The 17,381-nt window shown below is 42.1% G+C and overlaps 1 protein-coding gene across 1 annotated transcript in view; it reads left to right on the top strand.

The window, feature by feature from the left end:
- ncam1a (neural cell adhesion molecule 1a) overlaps positions 1-17,381 on the top strand; it is a 215,848-nt gene that overhangs the window by 134,248 nt on the left and 64,219 nt on the right. Inside the window, exons 2-4 of the mRNA XM_034550863.1 lie at positions 14,423-14,497; positions 16,015-16,224; positions 16,830-16,973. Of these exons, the coding sequence (XP_034406754.1) occupies positions 14,423-14,497; positions 16,015-16,224; positions 16,830-16,973 (429 nt within the window). The remainder of the gene's footprint in view (positions 1-14,422; positions 14,498-16,014; positions 16,225-16,829; positions 16,974-17,381) is intronic.

Below are 17,381 nucleotides of genomic sequence, written 5' to 3'. Positions count from 1 at the left end.
TAGTGCCAAAGAAAGGTCAGGCTCCACACATCATCACTCTGCTAAAGGTGGAGAAAACACTCTGGTTGGTTTGTATTTCATTAAACCTGCAAAATAGACGGAGCAGAACGACCACACACTGTGTGGCAGTTGGCTTGTAATGCATGGAAAAGGGTGCTCAGGGGTTCAAACTTCGAATGGTATTTCTCTAAAAGGAAATTGATCGTTGCTGCATTATTAATATATTCTTTAATTATGGTGCGACCACACAGGTTAGTTTGTCCAATTTTTTTTAGTTTTTCACTCGTGTTGTTAATAAATAATGTACATCTTGTCTCTGAATCTGTATGCAGCAGCATGTACACTCTTCAATGCAGCGTTTAGTAAATTGTTGTCCTATTTAGAGTAAAATGGACGTTAAAGCGGGGCATGCTTTCGGGGTCTAGATATTTTATGAATGACGGGTCGCTTCCAAGGTGTCAGCCCGTTTTTCTTTCTTTGTCGTCCAAACATTAACCCTTTACCGGGACTGCTACACTGCGACCAGATACATCGATATATTTTCGTTCCTAAATCTGTCTGCAGCAGCAGCCACCGTATACTCTCTCACGAGGTGGTCTGTGGCTGTTGTCTTTGATTTGAGATTACAAATGCGCTGTGGGAGCTCAGCCCAAGTGGAGAGCTGGATTACGTTTCTCCACTCCCCCCCCCCCCCCAGTTGCAGCTGAAGGATATCCAAGTTGCAGCTGTGCGTAAGTGATAGACGGTGTCTCCATTGAAGACAAGAGAAAAGTCGTCTTTCAGGGGGGATCGGTATCATAGCTCTGCTGGGTGATGGATAGAAAAGGGTTCGGGAAAGGTCACGAGGAAGTTCTGTAGCCGACTCTCCGATATACCCTGGTGATGTAAACGCTTAAAGATGACTGTCCTTTTGTTTGTGGAGGAGCTGTCAGTTGAAACTTCCATCACAGCAAGCAGCGCTTGGGCGAATGGAAAAAAAAAGGCACTCTCAATTATGTAAAATAGTTTCATACTATCTCAAGCAGCCAGTGTGAAATACCCATCAATTATAAATCCATAACCACATCCCAGCGGTTAGGGTTTTTGTTTCTTAATATCTGCTCTGGCTCCTTATTAAATCATTCACTGCTATGTGAACGAGTGTCTCTTTGGTCTGGGGATGATACTGTAAGTGCTTGCCGAGAGAAGGGAGTGTCTTCCGGTCCTGTGAGGGATGGTGTGAGGAATAAGCACAGCACTGGCCGGAGGCTGTAAAGCCATTGCAAAAAGATTCAATTGGATTCAAGGTTAGCCTCTGTTCATGGATCCTGCTATATCCAATTCTTAGCGCTGGCTCAGTTTGATTCAGTGGGCTATATATATACTGTAGGCTGAGGGTGCCTGAGTCCTGTGACACACACCGCATCTTATCCTCCCCCCTCCTCCACCACAGGTTGACACTACTCAATGCACACACATACTAGTCACCCACGGTTTGCTTTAAAAGGGCTATGTTTAGCATATTTAAACACCCATATGTCGCTGTCAGATTAATTGCAATACCTCTGTATAATTTACCCGTAACAAATGAGAACATGTCAAGACTTTTTCTCACACCAGGGATGTGTTTTTTTTAATTAATTAAGATCACTTCCTATAACAGATGTAATGGCCGACCTAATAGGAACTCTTTTAACTTTGTGTCATAAAGTGGAAGAGAACCGATTCCCTTGCTTGCCAAGTGGCGTATCATATTCGGTCAAGATAGACATTGCTGTAGCAACTGCTAGCAGTTAACTAAATGTTTGTCATTACGATCGAAGAAGTGCTTCAGTTTAGGAGTTGTTATCTCTGTCAACTTTCAACAAGATGTTATGGTCTGCGTTGCCAGATCTATTGGGATGGCTGAACACATCAGAAATTAGTTTTTGAACCAAACTAGGTCCTTAAAGTCATTACCAGGAACTTTTGACTGCTTTTGAAACGCTCTTTAATTTAACACGGATGTCTTTATATGACTTGCATAAGCAAACGGGACCATCAGCAAGAAGATTGGCTATTTAACTCCTCCACCGGCCCTTGCTGGGGACCCAGGCCCAGGAAGACTGCACGGGCAGTTTGTAAGACCCTTTCTTCAGGGATTCTGGAGCTCAGAAACACCACAATGGGGCCAATCAAAATCAAGACAAAATAGTTCCTGCTAGTAACTTTAAGAAAGAAAGGATATGTCCAAATTGGAGTTGTTACCAATAAAAATCAAGCTGTGTTGACCCTAGTGTTTCTCCCCATTACGGCACCATTAATACGAACATAATCCACACCCCACATACATGTGTCTTACTCCGCCTGGCCGGTTATCAGGCAGCAAAGTCACCACCACAAAAGGGATGACCCCAATTACAGAAGTCCCTTCATCAATGTGTGGATGGTAATGGTAAAATAGAGTTCAGGTCAGCTCCCCCTTTTGAAAAAAGCAATATCATATAGATACATCTTCTCCCCTCCCACCTTTCATGATCTGTGGAATATGCTGTCCTCCTCTGGCGGAGGGGCAGATTAGGTTGAGTTGTTTTTATTAGGTTTTGTAAAGGTCCCTTGGTGTTTCCTAGGTTCATTGGAGTTCAGCGGTTGTTTTGCATGAACACTTCTCTTCGAAACCAAAGTCTTGGATTTTCCAACGTGTGGTTGTGACAGATCCACTTCAATGGGTTTCATAATAGCATATCCCCCATATCTCGTTTGAAGATTGCCGTTAGAAAATTGAATCAAGATTTGTACATCTGTCCACTGTCGTGTGCAAACGTACAATGTGCGATGTGCATCTGCGGAATGGTATCCTGAAAAAGTAAATGGCAAAAGCCAATCGACCCTGGAGCGGTGGGGCTCACTGAGGGGATTGGAGGCGAAGCCCTGACTGACTCCGTCTCAGGAAGTTTATCCAAACCACTCGCTGACAAAAATGCCTCTCGGGTCATTTAGCCGCTGTCAACAATTCAGATGAGGCTGCTGGGCCATGAAGGATAACACAACGGCAGCTCCTCAGGACACTTTAGGAAAGCTTTATGTGAGCCAGTCAGGAGTTTTAAACACAATCCGTTTTGGATCATCTTGTATCACCTATTATAAGGAGGACACGAGGGTTATCATATGGAATGTTATGCTATTACAGCTCCGCTAATTGATATGTTTTACATTAACAAAGCCGTAAATGACTATATGCAATATGATAAGGATTACTCATAGTGAGCACCTGCTGTAGGTCTGCAGTTCCCCTCACTTTTTTTGTTTTGCTTGTTCAGCGGTAAAACGGAGAGTAAATATTGTAACTGCATGAGTCAGTTGGACACAAAACTTAGTGCAACTCTGTTTGATTTCCTCTCGAGGGTTTTTTTTTTTCTGACCCCACAGTGAAGCGATCAATGAATGCAGCTTCAAGGAATTCACATCAAAATCCAAAGTAATGGAAGCAAACGCTAGATCAATAATATCGACTAGTCTTTTGGTTATGAGCAAGGCTGTATGACTGTATTGTAACTTGCGTAAAGCGGCCAACTGTCCCTCAGCCCCAGTACCACCACAATATCATCCATCTGACATGCTAGTCATATATGTGACACCATTGTTGCATGAAGAGTTGGGCGGGGTGGTGGGGGGGTTGAAGTGTTTTGAATATGGCAATAATTACAAAAATAATCTTCTATCCAATGCAAAGATGTACCTTGTGTAAACAGGACAACCTTGGAGTCCTCTACAGTGGTACGAGATGACAAAATGGCAGATAAAAGCAGAGGCTTCATACAGTAATATTTCCTGCTGGATTGACTTATTCAAAGTTCCCCCAATTGTTGCAAACTGCAGATCCACTGCAAGCAAAGCGAGGAAAATGATTAGTTAAAAGTGTAATAGAATGCGATTGGTAGGCATGAAATCTCAGTTGCACACACTGATTGTGTTTCCTCTGAGGTGTAGAAATATGTTTATGGAAAGATCTCTGTAAAGGAAACAATACTGTGGTTCAGATGAGCTAAACTGAGTGCTGCTGTGCATGGGTATATTAGTTGTTTTGACCATTAGTATGCTAGGGAGGGTTCTGTAGCTCTGCAGTGATTATCAGCTCTGTGAGATGCAGGGCCACCTCAGGGTCAAACAAAGAAAAGAGGATGGGGCAGCGAGTTGGCCCCCTTGGCCTCATTAGTTAATTAGGGTGCAGACACTCCCAATGTCCTTTGAGCATACAAAGAGAATACATGAAAGATGCTGGACTTATACAAGAACCAGAACAAAACTTGCATGTGAAAGGGAAATGGAGACTTTCAGTCAGCGCCTCTCTAGATATGTCTCCATTTAACTGCTGGAATTTTACAAACTTGAGTTTGCTTGTCTGAAATCAAATATGAGTTTTGGGCAAAGAATAAATTAGTGCTTCAAATTCCCATAAAACCAACTCGTCAAATACAGCCACTTGATCAGTGCCGGTGGTATTGAGCATGATATAACTTGTGCACCTGTGTTATTACAACATATATTTCTGTTACCAGCTGTAAACCAATAGAGAAATGTGAAGGATTTTAACATTAAACAATTTGAATTTGGGTGGTGGGGTTCGACTTCACAAGCATCATTGCCATCAGAAAGAAAAGGTACAAATACACTGCTGTTATCCTGCAACATGTGTCCATTGCATTTGCTGTTGCATTGACCCTTTTCTATTAATAAATGATAACATTAAGTGTTTCTTACTTCAACAGTCAGTCTAGGTCAAGTTCAAGTCGAACTTTAGTCCGAGCGCTTTAAATCTGATTATGTGATTTCCTATTCAGATCACAGCTTAGTTAAGTCACTATATCTGTATTTATTTAACCCTAACAGTCATGCAGACTGACTGCATATATATTTTTGGATACATTTGCATTAGTGTTGAGGTCAATAGCAGAAATATCACTACAATGAATGAATTTTGTTGCCACTTTTTGGTGATCGTTGATTTTGAATCTGTCGTCCGTTCATCTGAAACGTATTCCATTTTCTTTCTCCAAATTATAGCTTGGCCTCAGTTGTATTACTGTTAATTATAATGTAACAGGGGATTTGACCTGGTGACAGACAGGCCCCGCAGGAAGCTAATTGGTAGGAGCTACGGCAATTTTTAAGTCAGACCTGCTTAAAATTACTTTTCATGATCTGCGTTAGCTGAGAAGTGCAACGGGTGGGGTTTGTAAAAGAGAGGAAATAAAAAAAGTTTTTTTTTTTTTTTTTTATTATTTTCACAGAAGGTTGATCATCTACAGCCTATTTATTGTGCAGGGTGCAACAATAACTTGCTTTTTGCACTGGTAGCTAAACAGTCCGTTTGTCTGTCCAACGTTTTGGACAGAGCGAGACCCTCGCCAAAAAAAAATGAAGCCAAATTATAAAGTTCTTCTTCGATCCCAGAGGATGATTCCTAATTACCCCCCAACACCCACTTTTATACTAGCACCAACGGGCGATTAACGTTTCCACACGACCAATATTTTGAGATGAGGCAATAGGATTTCCATTAAATTTTATGTGGTTATTCGTGGTCGTTTGAGGATGAACCCTAATTAACCTGGCCGAACCTCTGCCCCTTTGTTTCTCTTAACAACGTGCCAAAATGTTCACTTATACACAAAATTAATCAAATTTGACCGAGATGAACCCTTTTCAGCCTAAGAGCTTTCCCGTTGTACCATCAACACAACCTCTTAACATTGTACCGATAATCTTTTTAAATGTACTGGGCAGAGTGCCACGGGTATTTCTGAGTACTGTCTTGCTCCTCAGCTGCAGCTTTATGAACTGCTGGCAGTGCTTTGCCTTGTGTTTTATAATCTTTAGTCACTTCGCCCTTTACACTAATGTAATTCATTCAGAGACAGATTTCTTCTTGTAGATGTTTTTTTCTTTTCTTCCGCTGCCCTTTTCAGCCTTTTAGCCATCTTTTAGCATTTTCTCCAGGTTTAGTAAATTAGGTGGTGTCAGAATGAGGAGGCTCAAATTAGTCGCGGACAAAAAAGGGACATTTCCTTGTGTGTGTTGCCTGTGTTAAATATCCACATATTAATAATGACAGAAGAGGAGCAGCTATTGGAAATGTGTCAGGGAGTTGTTTATTTGGAGGGGATGAAGTGAGACAGAGCATTTCTGTTTATTAAGTGTCACGCCATAGTTGGTCTCAAACTTTTCACACTGTCAGTGAGTGGCGGGGGGGGGGAAAGCACTTAAAAGTGTTTATTTCTGCAGCACTTGTCTTCTTCTGGAAACACTCCTCTCCACTCGTAATGCGCTTGGATGACAACTGAAGTGGTGGCGCGTTGGGGGAATGATGGTAACAACTGTAATCCTGACAAAGCTGTGCTGCTGAATGACTGAAAGATGTGAAGAGAAGGAGCTTAGTGGCTGACACGTCCATGTCAATTTGATTAAGGCCTGACACCCACACACAGCACATGGAAACGGCTGCCTGGTGCTTTGTGCAGTGTCTCAAAGTACAGCAGGTTAACGATAAGTGGCGGAGACGGTTTCGAACGTGCTTCTGAAAAGCTAATTTATTTTAAAACCACAAATTGCAAAACGAATAATACGTTTTGTTCGGAGGCTAACAGGTATTCACTCTTCCCCTGCAAATTCATTTCCTTTAAAAAAAATAAATTAAAAAAAACAGGTCATGTTTTCTGGAAAGAGACGTTGCCGTGGAGCTTTTTCAAATGTGTGTTTTTTTTTCTCGCCGTGGACGCTTTAAGTGACGGATGTGTGCCTATCGTAGCTGCTAGCTGTGTGCTAGTTTTCACCGTGGCTAACGGGAATCACTGAACACAACCTCTCGGTCGAGTTTGTGGTGTTCGTTACCTTTTCGGAGAATTTTTCATGCAAATATTGGACAAATAGTATGACTTGCTGTGTGATTTTAATTGTGCAGGGGGCATCCGCTGCCACTGGATGTCCTCTGCGCCGCCTGCATCACGTTTCAGCTTTAGCCTCCAGCTAGTCGGGCATGTTTCTCCGTCTACGCGCCACGGCTCTTTGCCCATTTTTCTGATAATACAGGAGTTCAGTTGTGTCGTCACTGCCAAGATGGCGACACATCTTTGACTCTTTAGAAACCAATGTATGACCTCATGGCAATTACGTGCTTGTTTTATACGGTTCGGGGGATTTTCCTCCTGCGCCTAGTTACGGTTGCTAATGAAGGGTTGGACAGAGACCTTTCTCGGGCAGGGCTCAGCAAAGGTTCATATATATACTTTGACCAAACGTCACTTTTTTAACGAGATAAGATACAAATAAGAAAAGAAAAGAATGTTTTGTATGCCAGGAGAAAAAACACGAGTGAGCATGTTTGTTGTGTTGCAACAGCTCTACTCTGAGGCTATCGAGTTGCTGGGAACAGTGTATTTGATTGGCATGTTAAGAGAAAAGGGTTTAGAGAAGAAGCACTGTAATGTCAATAGCGTTGGTGCTCCTGCACTGCTGTAAATGACGTACTGGATGTTTTTTGGAAATGCCTGCGAGAAATCTTTTTGAAGGTTGTGGAGAAGCTTTTTCAAGTTTTTGCATGGGTTGGAGACGGGTTGCAGAGATCTCGGGCCATGGGTCTCAAGTCCAATGATCCATCCTTCTGTATGGGATATAAAAGTCGAGATAAAAGCTTGTTCGACATAGCTCTGAGGTGGTAGAGGGGCTTGGTGTGTTCAGGTGAGTTCAAGTCTGACATTTGGTTGGTGATTGACACTTTTTCTTTTCTTCTATGCCGTCAATAGACATTGTGGCGAGCCAATTGATGTAGTGTATTTTTGTATTGCCTTTCACACCTATCTGCTCTATGACGTCCGTTTTGCCGAATCTATGGACAGTTTGTGCCTACACCGAGCACAAAACGTAAAGTCATTTCTAGATGCTGAATAAATCAGCTTGAATGCTGTTTCGGGTTTTAAAAGGAGGGCGCCACGACTCCAAGAAAGATCTCACACATGAGGTGAGAAATACCAGTTGTATCGCACGTTATTTTGAGTTTTCGATGTTCTTTTTTGAGTATTCAGAGATTTGGATGTTCTACGACCCACCTTAACTCCACGCTATGCAATATTTTCCCCAACAGTACAGGACATGCAAGGTGGATTCTTGAGAAAATCCCACTGGATTCTATTTTGTATCTAACTTCACCTGGTTTCAGGGATGAGTTTATCTCACTGCTCGGTTCAGCCTCATGTTGTTCCCTCCCTGATCAAAACACGAGTTCAATCATGCTATTTAGTTATGCAACACATGTCTCTAGAATGTGCACGAGCTTGCAGATCCTAAAGACAACCAAATATTTCTGCACCGCTTGCATTTATTTGAGATATGGGTTGCAAACGCAATCTCTCTCCGGTCCGGGAACTCTGTCACATGTCATGTACAGTATCTGTTTTCCCTCCCCCGCCTTCCCTTCCAATTGTCAAATAAATGGCACATAAAATGCAATGGCATCAAAATGGTCTCATTATATCTCATGAATTCATTAGTCACTCTGTGCTGCCTGTGGGAAATTCAGGAGGAACCAATCTAGTGTTGTAAGAGAAAATTAAGACTTTTTTTGGCGGGGAAATGGGTTTGCCTTCGGAAAGCTTTGATCGTTTCACATTTGAGTGAATGCCTGGTGATCTTGCTCAAGTCTTTGTCGTCATTGCTGACGCCTTGACATTTTACTCCGAGCACAGGGATCCACGAGTAACGGCACTCGCCAATCTAATTCACATACTGAGCACGGCAGACAAAAAAGATTGCCGTTCGGTAAATCCCCAAACCGTTGCTTTCTAAGCGTCCGTGCCGGCGATGCGTGCATCCCATTGTGGGCTCTACGCGGTGCCGTCTGCCCCTGCATAGTGTGTGCTTGCTCTCGACATGACTTGCATGTTAAGCACCAACAGCTGACTGTTGCAGCCTCCTTGTAATCGAGTCAGTCACCGCCGTCTGCCAGGCTCCAATTAGGCATGCGGACCTCCCAATACAAAGACAGGGCGGAAGCTGCCTCCAAACTTCAGGTTTCCCCCAGCAGGGCCGAACACAGGGCCTTAAAAGAAGTAATGATGGACAAGTGGACCGTATAAATAGTGTTGGTGTTACATCATTTGGAATTAAAAGGAGTTTGCAGTTAAGATGCTAAAAACCTATTTACAGGTGCAGGCTGTACAGTCCATAAATCTCTCGCTGCAGCATTCACATCTCCACTCGGTGCTTTTGGTCATTGTTATTAAAACCCCACAGGCACATTTGCTTCAAAGTGCGGAGGGATTATCAGTGAATTAAGACACCGTTGCTAATATCGCTTCTGAGCTTTGAAAGTAGCTTTGCATGTGCTTTGCCATCTAAACTTCTTTCCTAACTTTGTCAAATTAATAACTTGAATAAACAATCTGCTGGCAAGCTATTAAGGAGGCAAACACAGGGTGGGTGGGTGGGTGCCTATGTATGGATGTATATGCAAGTTATTTAATGTTTTCAGTTTCCTTTAGCCATTATAAAAGACCCTACCTCCCTTTGTTTTTAATTAAAGGATAATAACAGTGGAATTAAATTGTAATCCTATTGACCTGAATGCTTATGAAAACAGACTTTATAATTGAACTTGGTTGCGGTTTAATTGTTTTTATTTATGTTTATCACATTCATTTTAAAAGGTGTACGGTGAATTTATTAATACAAGGCAGTTAGAATTTGTTTAATTGTTCTTTTACTGTGTTGCTTTACGTTTGGAGTAAGGAGAGATTGCCACCTGAGGGGATTAGAACCGTTACCTCTGTATTACTTAAATCATGGCTACGGACTTGCTCAGTACTACATTGATGAAAAGCATTATTTGTACTGTTGCAAATGAGTTATGTATGTAATTTTTAGAAGACCAGGGTTGTAAGGGGATATTGGAGAGCAAACAGTACCTGTGAGGAGGAACTGCAGGTGCTGTGGGATACCATCGTCCATGTGGATGCAGTGAAAATACCTTCTGGTGTCTTGGGTTACTGTGGCCTCTAATTGCCTCTGTGGATAGTTTCAGAGAACAACTTGTCCATTTCTTTTTTTTTTCTTTCCCCTGAAGAATTTTTGTATTCAGTCGTGTGCCTCTCAAGAGCTGGGAATGCGAGGGGCATGCCACTGGGGGTCTACAGTGGGGAGAAAAAAGGCACATTGGAATTTTATTTACACAATCATTTGTCAGAGTCAAAGCTGCTGTGCAGACACAATCCTCTGCGAATGAGTTAAAGCGCAATGTGTGAACCAGATAACCTCAATTTCCCAGGGGGTCTCTACAGTGCGGCGATGGATCTTACGGTGTGTCCAAGTTAGCTCGTTAGCATGACTGTGTGTCAAGAACGTTGCGAATTGCTGTTTTTATTGTTGTCCGCACATCAGGGACTGCCTTCAGCATTCTGTCGCCGACTGGCTTTTTTCTTTTCTTTTGCGCTATATAAATTAAATGCATTATTATTATTATTATTTTCTTTTCTTTTTTTACACGGTATCTTTTCTTACCGAGATATTGAAGTTCTAAAGCATTATAAAGTATTAACTTAAATCAGTGGGAGCTCCAGTCGGGTCACTCGGCGTGCCGGACGTGTTTCTGGTTTTTCGGTTTCGCTCACTTCACGCACACTTTATTGATGATGTTGTAACAGTCAACACATGTCGCCAGAACAAATATTGGCATTGCACTTTTTTTTTTGCAAACCATGTAATGTCAACGTCCTCTGAAACTAACGTGTTTCGCAATCAACATTTCTAGATATGTTGTTGAACTTAAAATACGTTTGATATTAAACATTCTTTTACATTTACATCAACCGTACAGTGCTTTGTGGTGCTTATGCAGTTTTTTTGAGTCAAAGTTTAGGTTAAAAAAGTATGTTACTTGGTTAAAACTAACATACTTTGATAACGCAGATGTTTTTATTCAATAGGTGATTATTATGTGAGTATATTAAAGCCAGTCAGAGGCTTTCCTGACAGCCCTTGGCTAAGACGAGTCAAACCTGGATACTACTAACCTCCCTACACCATGAAAGTCAGGATCCTGAAGTGCTTGCATCTAAAAGGGTGATACTGGTGCTGGTGGTTGGCCCATTACTGTAATTGTGAGTTTGGTGAGTGGTCCCAACCCAAATCTATCCCTCCATTGTATTTTGGAGACTTTAGAGAGGACTGAAAGTCTTAGTGGAGAAATATTAGATTGGTGTCATGAGTGAACACGTCGGGGTCACAGACGTCTTCATCTTTTATCCCAGCCCTCTGCTCACTGTGCCAAATGCTTCTTTCTATCCCTTCTGTTAATCTCCTTGGCTTCAGGGCTTCTTAGTTTACCTTTTTGGATATATTATAAAATGTAGGTACAGTCTTTCTTAATTCTTTGCATGTTTTAGCATATTTACAACGCATTTTATACAATTGACCTAATTGCTGCCCATTTTCCATAGCATTACATTATACAACTCTCAAAATACATACATATAGGTAATATAGATATTTAATGAGTCGTCCAAATACAAAGTTCTCCGCTAATCCATTTCATTACAAAGCAATATCTCACACATACGAGAAATTATGTTTTAATCTATAGAGCAGGGATTCGGTTTCTGATGAATGAAAACTGAATATGATTTTAAATTCTAAGAATTTGTTCAAATGTGGCATCAACCCCTAATTGAATTCATATGAATGTGTATATCATAACCTTTTCTAAAGAGAGACTGTTTTTTTGACGTGAGAGTTATCCAAAACAGGCAAACCGGGCTTCATCTGAACAGGAAGAAGAAAGAAAACAAACATTCAGATGAAGAACAAAAGATTTTGACGAGTGTCTCAGTAATTAAACCTGTCGTGCCCTCCCCGTTTTTACGCCTTGATTTTACATCTCACAATATGCTCTGAGACACAAACTCAGACGTTTGCTCTGAAGCATGAAACTCAACGGGCACTTCATCCTGGAGACACTGCACAAGTGGCCATTTAGAGACAACACGCTGAGGAAATGGCTCTGGGAATAGCTTTCTTTCCCACACCGCCTGAACTCCTTTTTGTTGTCTTTTAGTGTTGCCGATATGATCAGTTGCTTTCTGGCCAGTCGTCCAAGTCTTAGGAGGCACGGCTCGGGGTTTTAAAGCAAGCTATCTGGGATCTTACTGGATCAGGGAAGAAAATGGATATGTTGTTTTCTTTGTATCTTCCTCCAGCCCGTAAAAGCAAACACACTCAGGGTAGTGGTTTTTCCATGCCCCTAGAGCCTGCATAACCTGGAACAAAAGGCTAGTTCATTCACTTGGCCGCAGATCGATATTCGTACAACTTTTTTTGTACGAAGAGAGATGTTATCTACACCTTGAGTAGTTTTATTGAAATCAATATTTGAGACTATCTTCGACCAGGTAAATTACATCATTTGTTCACGTTTTTTTTTTTTTTTCTTCTGGCAAATAGCCTGCCTTTGTTGTGTCTTTTCGCAGTTGGTTTTGAGCATTTCTGCATCGTAAACATTCCAAGACGCTCACTTTGTGAAACCGCTTATCTACGAGCCGAAAAAAGGCTCCGAAGTTGCCCAACATAGAGACGACTGAACTCGAAAGAGCTTCCTGTGTGTGTGTGTGTACGTGGCATGCGGGGGGGGGGGGGGGGGTCTTTTCTGCAAACCATTCCCATGAATCTGCCGGTGAGAATTGGGGCTGAGACTGACTGACTCACTCACTTGTGTGAAGTGGCGACACGCTGGAGAGGCTCGGCGGGGGGTTCTCAGTCGAGCTCCGGATCACCATTCAGTCGCGCACTTCACCCCCCATCCCCCCCCACCCCCCCCCACTATGATGCACATCACTGAAGAGTCTTACATCAAATCGTGTGACGTATAATAAAACATTCTTTTTAGAAACATCTTGTGTCCTGTCTGACGCACACATGTAAGTGATGGTTTTCCCCGTTACACCTTTGGGAATTCAGTGCGTTTTAACACTTTTTTTACATTGAATATGCAAGAGTTTGAATTTGAATGTGTTGGCACGCAGGAAGGAACAAACACCAGGTGTTTCTCTGCGTCACACAGCAAGCTTCGGCTGATGCTGAGAGATAAAGTGCACGAGAGTCGAAGGAAGAGGATATTCTTTGATTCACGGCGTTCTAAATCCTGTGCCAGGAGAAGCAGGGATGGGGTGAAGGAGTACGAGAACACCCTGGAATCATCTAATAGTCTGGTGGCTAGTATAAACACAGAGGGGGAAAAAAAATCAATCTTTAGATGGTGTTAGTAATATTTAGAAGATTGCTTCTGAGGACCGAGGATCATCTTTCCCCATACTAACAACAAATGCATAACATTTGAAATACCTCGTTCTTGAGAACCTCATTATTGTCAATATAATTTGCCACGTCTCCTTCTGCGCCGAGCCTTCTTCTCCTGTTTAAACCTGTAATGAGGTGCCCACTGCATCCTTTGACTTCACAAGGTGAAAACAAAAGCACGCCGTCTCCGTCGTGGCTCGTAATAACCCGAAAAAAACAACAACAAAAAATGGATATCCTGGCCGATCAATATGGGTTGCAGCTCACTCCATTTTATCTAGACGGGAACGGTGAATAATAAATACATAAAATAGACGTGTTCCTGTTGCGTGTTCAATAGGTCTGTTTCTAGCTGCATTTGCCACCCAAATATGAGATAGCCAAAGGATTAAAGTCATCCCCCTTTTCAGACGGAGGCCATGTCGAGTGACAGCTGATGTTTAGTTTTAGTTGAAAGGTTTAAAGAAAAAGAGTGCGGGAATATACTTTTTTTTTTAAAAAGGGAGAAACAGTGGATGCATGCTAATACAATAAAAAAAATTTAAAAAACTGCTCGAGACAGCCTCAGATATCAGCTGGATTTCATCTCTCTCCACCTTTTTTAATTGTGCCCGATCTTAAAAAATTAACAGCCTGCATATAATAAGATGAACATCTTTTGTGTGCTTAATACAAAACATGGCTGACAGAAGGGCCAACATTGGTGATATATAATTGGTGGACCGAAGCCCAGCAAAGCATTAAAGCGTACACTAAACCCCGCTTCATAACATAGTGAAAACTGAAAATACGAGAAGGAAAATGTAAACCGTTAGCGATGCCTTTTATGTACACTTTATCCATGACAAGTGAAACCCGCTAACAGCCAAGGCAGTTCGACATTGCCCTTGTAGAACAATCTAGACTCATGACACATCTGCACATGGAGATGTTGCACTCTAGCGAGCAGAGACATTTCATCCCGGAGTTTCATCCATGGAGGCGACGCCTGAAAAATGGTTGTTCTTTTGAGCAGGCGAAGCAATTTGATTTCGTAGCCTTTCAATGCGACCTGAGACCAATGTATATTCTGCTCTGTCTTCTTTCCTTTTCTCCCCCCCCCCCCCCCCCCCCTCCCCTCCAGCTGCCATCCAGGTGCAAATCACTCCATCTCAAGGAGAGATCAGCGTGGGAGAGTCCAAGTTCTTCCTCTGCGAAGGTGAGCGTGTTCTCCACCAACAGCCTCATTTTTACCCCTCTCGTGACAACGCCGGCGGTATTCATTTAGATCATCCGATAAACGGTTTGAATAATGAGACCGGTTTTTTTTTCTTTCGAGAAGTGACGTATTATAGAAATAAAAGACGAAAGAAAGAAGGAGAAAAAAAAAAACCAGACGGAGATGCAGTAAGTGACCCGAGCGGGGTTATGATCACAGTCGGGTAGGAGGAGGGCTTAGGAGAGTAGATGCACTCTGAGGAGATAACGAGGCCCGAGGTCTGAGGCGGTTCACGGTACACGTGCAGTTATCCGATGACCGGAGTTGTAGGTGGTGTTTGCATTCGGTGGGTACGCCGTCTATTATCGGCTATCTGGCACGTGAATAACATCACGCCAGTCAGCCGGTGTGATAGAGGTGCACGGCAATATCGCTTTAGTTCACCCAAATTACCAAAAACCAAACGGTGCGATGCCGTTCAGATGGAGTGAGCTTTTAAAAAGGAATACCGTGACCCCTTGACTCCCGCTAGAAGACCTGTTGCAACCAACACTTTCTATGACGCATATAATGCATTATGAGCATACTTGTAATGTGTTACTATTTGCCTACAACAGTGTATAAGTATAGTTATAAGCGCTCGTAAATACCCATAATACTAACAATAATCCAATCATACAATGCTTTACAATATGTTAATGATTATTAAGAATCATTAATATGTATGATTATGAATCTTATTATACAGGGCTATAAGAAGATTAGAATGCATCATAATGCATTATAAACATAGAAAGTATTATGCTATATAATTTATTCTTCAATGTTAATGTCTGTATTGCTCTATGAAAGAGTGGCTTTGGGCTTGAAATCCAATCCTCCCATTGAAAAGGATGTCAAAATGCATGTCGGGCCTTTTGTGTTGACATTATGTTTCAGGGCAACAAAAAATGCTTTCAAATTTTTAATTCTTTTTTTAAAAAAAGATCGCCGTCTTTGAGCAAAAGCTTTCCTGCTACTGAATTATTCAATCGCCTGTCCCGCTGAGCAAATCGAAATAATGCATGCCAGTCCTTTTTTTGTTTTTGTTTCAGTGAGCATATATTAGTCCGGTCTGGAGAAGATGAGACGGGTTTTGATTCAACAATAATGTTTCCAAGCCACCGTAAAACACAAAAAATAATTATCGATTCCATCAGCCTTCTCTGCCTGATAGAAGTTATAATGATTATTCCTGTTTGATCTTCCACTTTGAGTCAGATTTTCTTTTTTTCCCAGAGCGAGCACACAGAGTATTGCATGAATAGTTAAGAGGTGTAACTGAATACCTTATTCTAATGCATAAAGATGATAATAATAAGCGAAACGGTCCAAATCCACATCTCTAACAAGCCAAGCTAATGTCGAAACAGATCTCCACGATATTTGGAGGTTTATCCTTTTTTTTTTTTTTTTCGAATGGCAGCCCTTAACTTCTTTGCTTCCCGGGCTTCTCATTCACTTTTCTTGCGTTCCAGTGGTTGGAGATGCTAAAGACATCGACTGGTACGCCCCCAGCGGGGAGAAGATCCTCCCCAACAGGCCGGACATCTTCGTGAGCCGCAGCGACGAGACCATGTCCAGCCTCACCATCTACCACGCCACCGTGGACAGCGCCGGCATCTACAAGTGCGTGGCGAAGAACGGCGACAAGGAAGCCCAGGCCACGGTCCAAGTGAAGATCTTCCGTAAGTTTTTTTTTTTTTATCCAAATTTGCAGCAATACATTTTTAAATATGATGCTTCCTGGATTCTGTGTTTTTAGTTTATTGACAAGCCTGGAAACAGCCTACTCCCATTTGTGCAGCACAAACACAGAGCAAGTACTGTAAACCTTACAGATATGTTCAATGGATCATATTCCCTGACGATGTATTTTTTTCCTTTTTGGCAAAACCGTAAATTTAGTACAATATGAATGTAATTTACAGGAGACTGCTGTATGCTGTATACCTTAGTTTTAAAGATATTTGTTGTCATCCAAGCCAAATGTAAGTTGTTATTCTTTTTTCTTTTTTTTTTTGGACTGCAACTCATTAGTTAATCAGTGTGTTCGGTTACCAGGAAGGTTTTTTTTTTTAAAACTCTCTTCCAACAGTAGAAATACAGCGTTCAACAGGGTTGTCCCATTAAAATGACTGAGGGGTCCAATCTAGAGACCAACCAAACATTATTACGGGAACCATAAGATATTTAAAAAGCAATTTTCAATATGACGCATGGACATTTTTTCACCTTTTTTTAAATTTTTGAACGCGTCGATCGGGTTCCTCGCATCTCTCTCTCTCTACAGAAAAGATCACCTTCGAGAGCGCTCCCACCCCACAGGAGTTCAACGAAGGCGACGATGCCGACATCGTCTGCGACGTGGTCAGCTCGCCGCCGCCCACCATCATTTGGAAGCACAGAGGCTCCAGGATCCAGGTCGCCAAAGACGGTGAGCCATTCCATCTCAACACCCCCCCCTCGCCTCACATACCTACCAATGGTGGCCAATCACTGTTGCCACACACTTCCTCATCTCCTTCTTCCGCTGCCCCTCATCTATGAACAAATATGTGCAATCTCAGCGGGGAAGTTTCAGACCTCACAGATGATGCATGAACAAGGAAATGATATTTGTTTGGCCCCAGCATGAAGTGGTTATTGCCAGTAGAAAGGATGTAGGAGGGAAGATTGGACTTTAAGTTCTCCAAATAGAGGGACGAGTACTCTGGAGGCAGAAATAGAGAGGACAGTGGAAGGGTAAGAGAAGAACTAACAATACAAATTTCCATCTGTAACAATAACACAATGCAGTCTAGATCTACCACGTTGTGCAGGGTCAGCTAGTTTAACAAACGTA

Source organism: Cyclopterus lumpus, chromosome 14 (genome assembly GCF_009769545.1).
Source record: "Cyclopterus lumpus isolate fCycLum1 chromosome 14, fCycLum1.pri, whole genome shotgun sequence".
Lineage (NCBI taxonomy): Eukaryota > Metazoa > Chordata > Actinopteri > Perciformes > Cyclopteridae > Cyclopterus > Cyclopterus lumpus.
The sequence above is the reverse complement of the archived record's forward strand: the minus strand, read 5'-3'. Positions and strand labels throughout refer to the sequence as shown.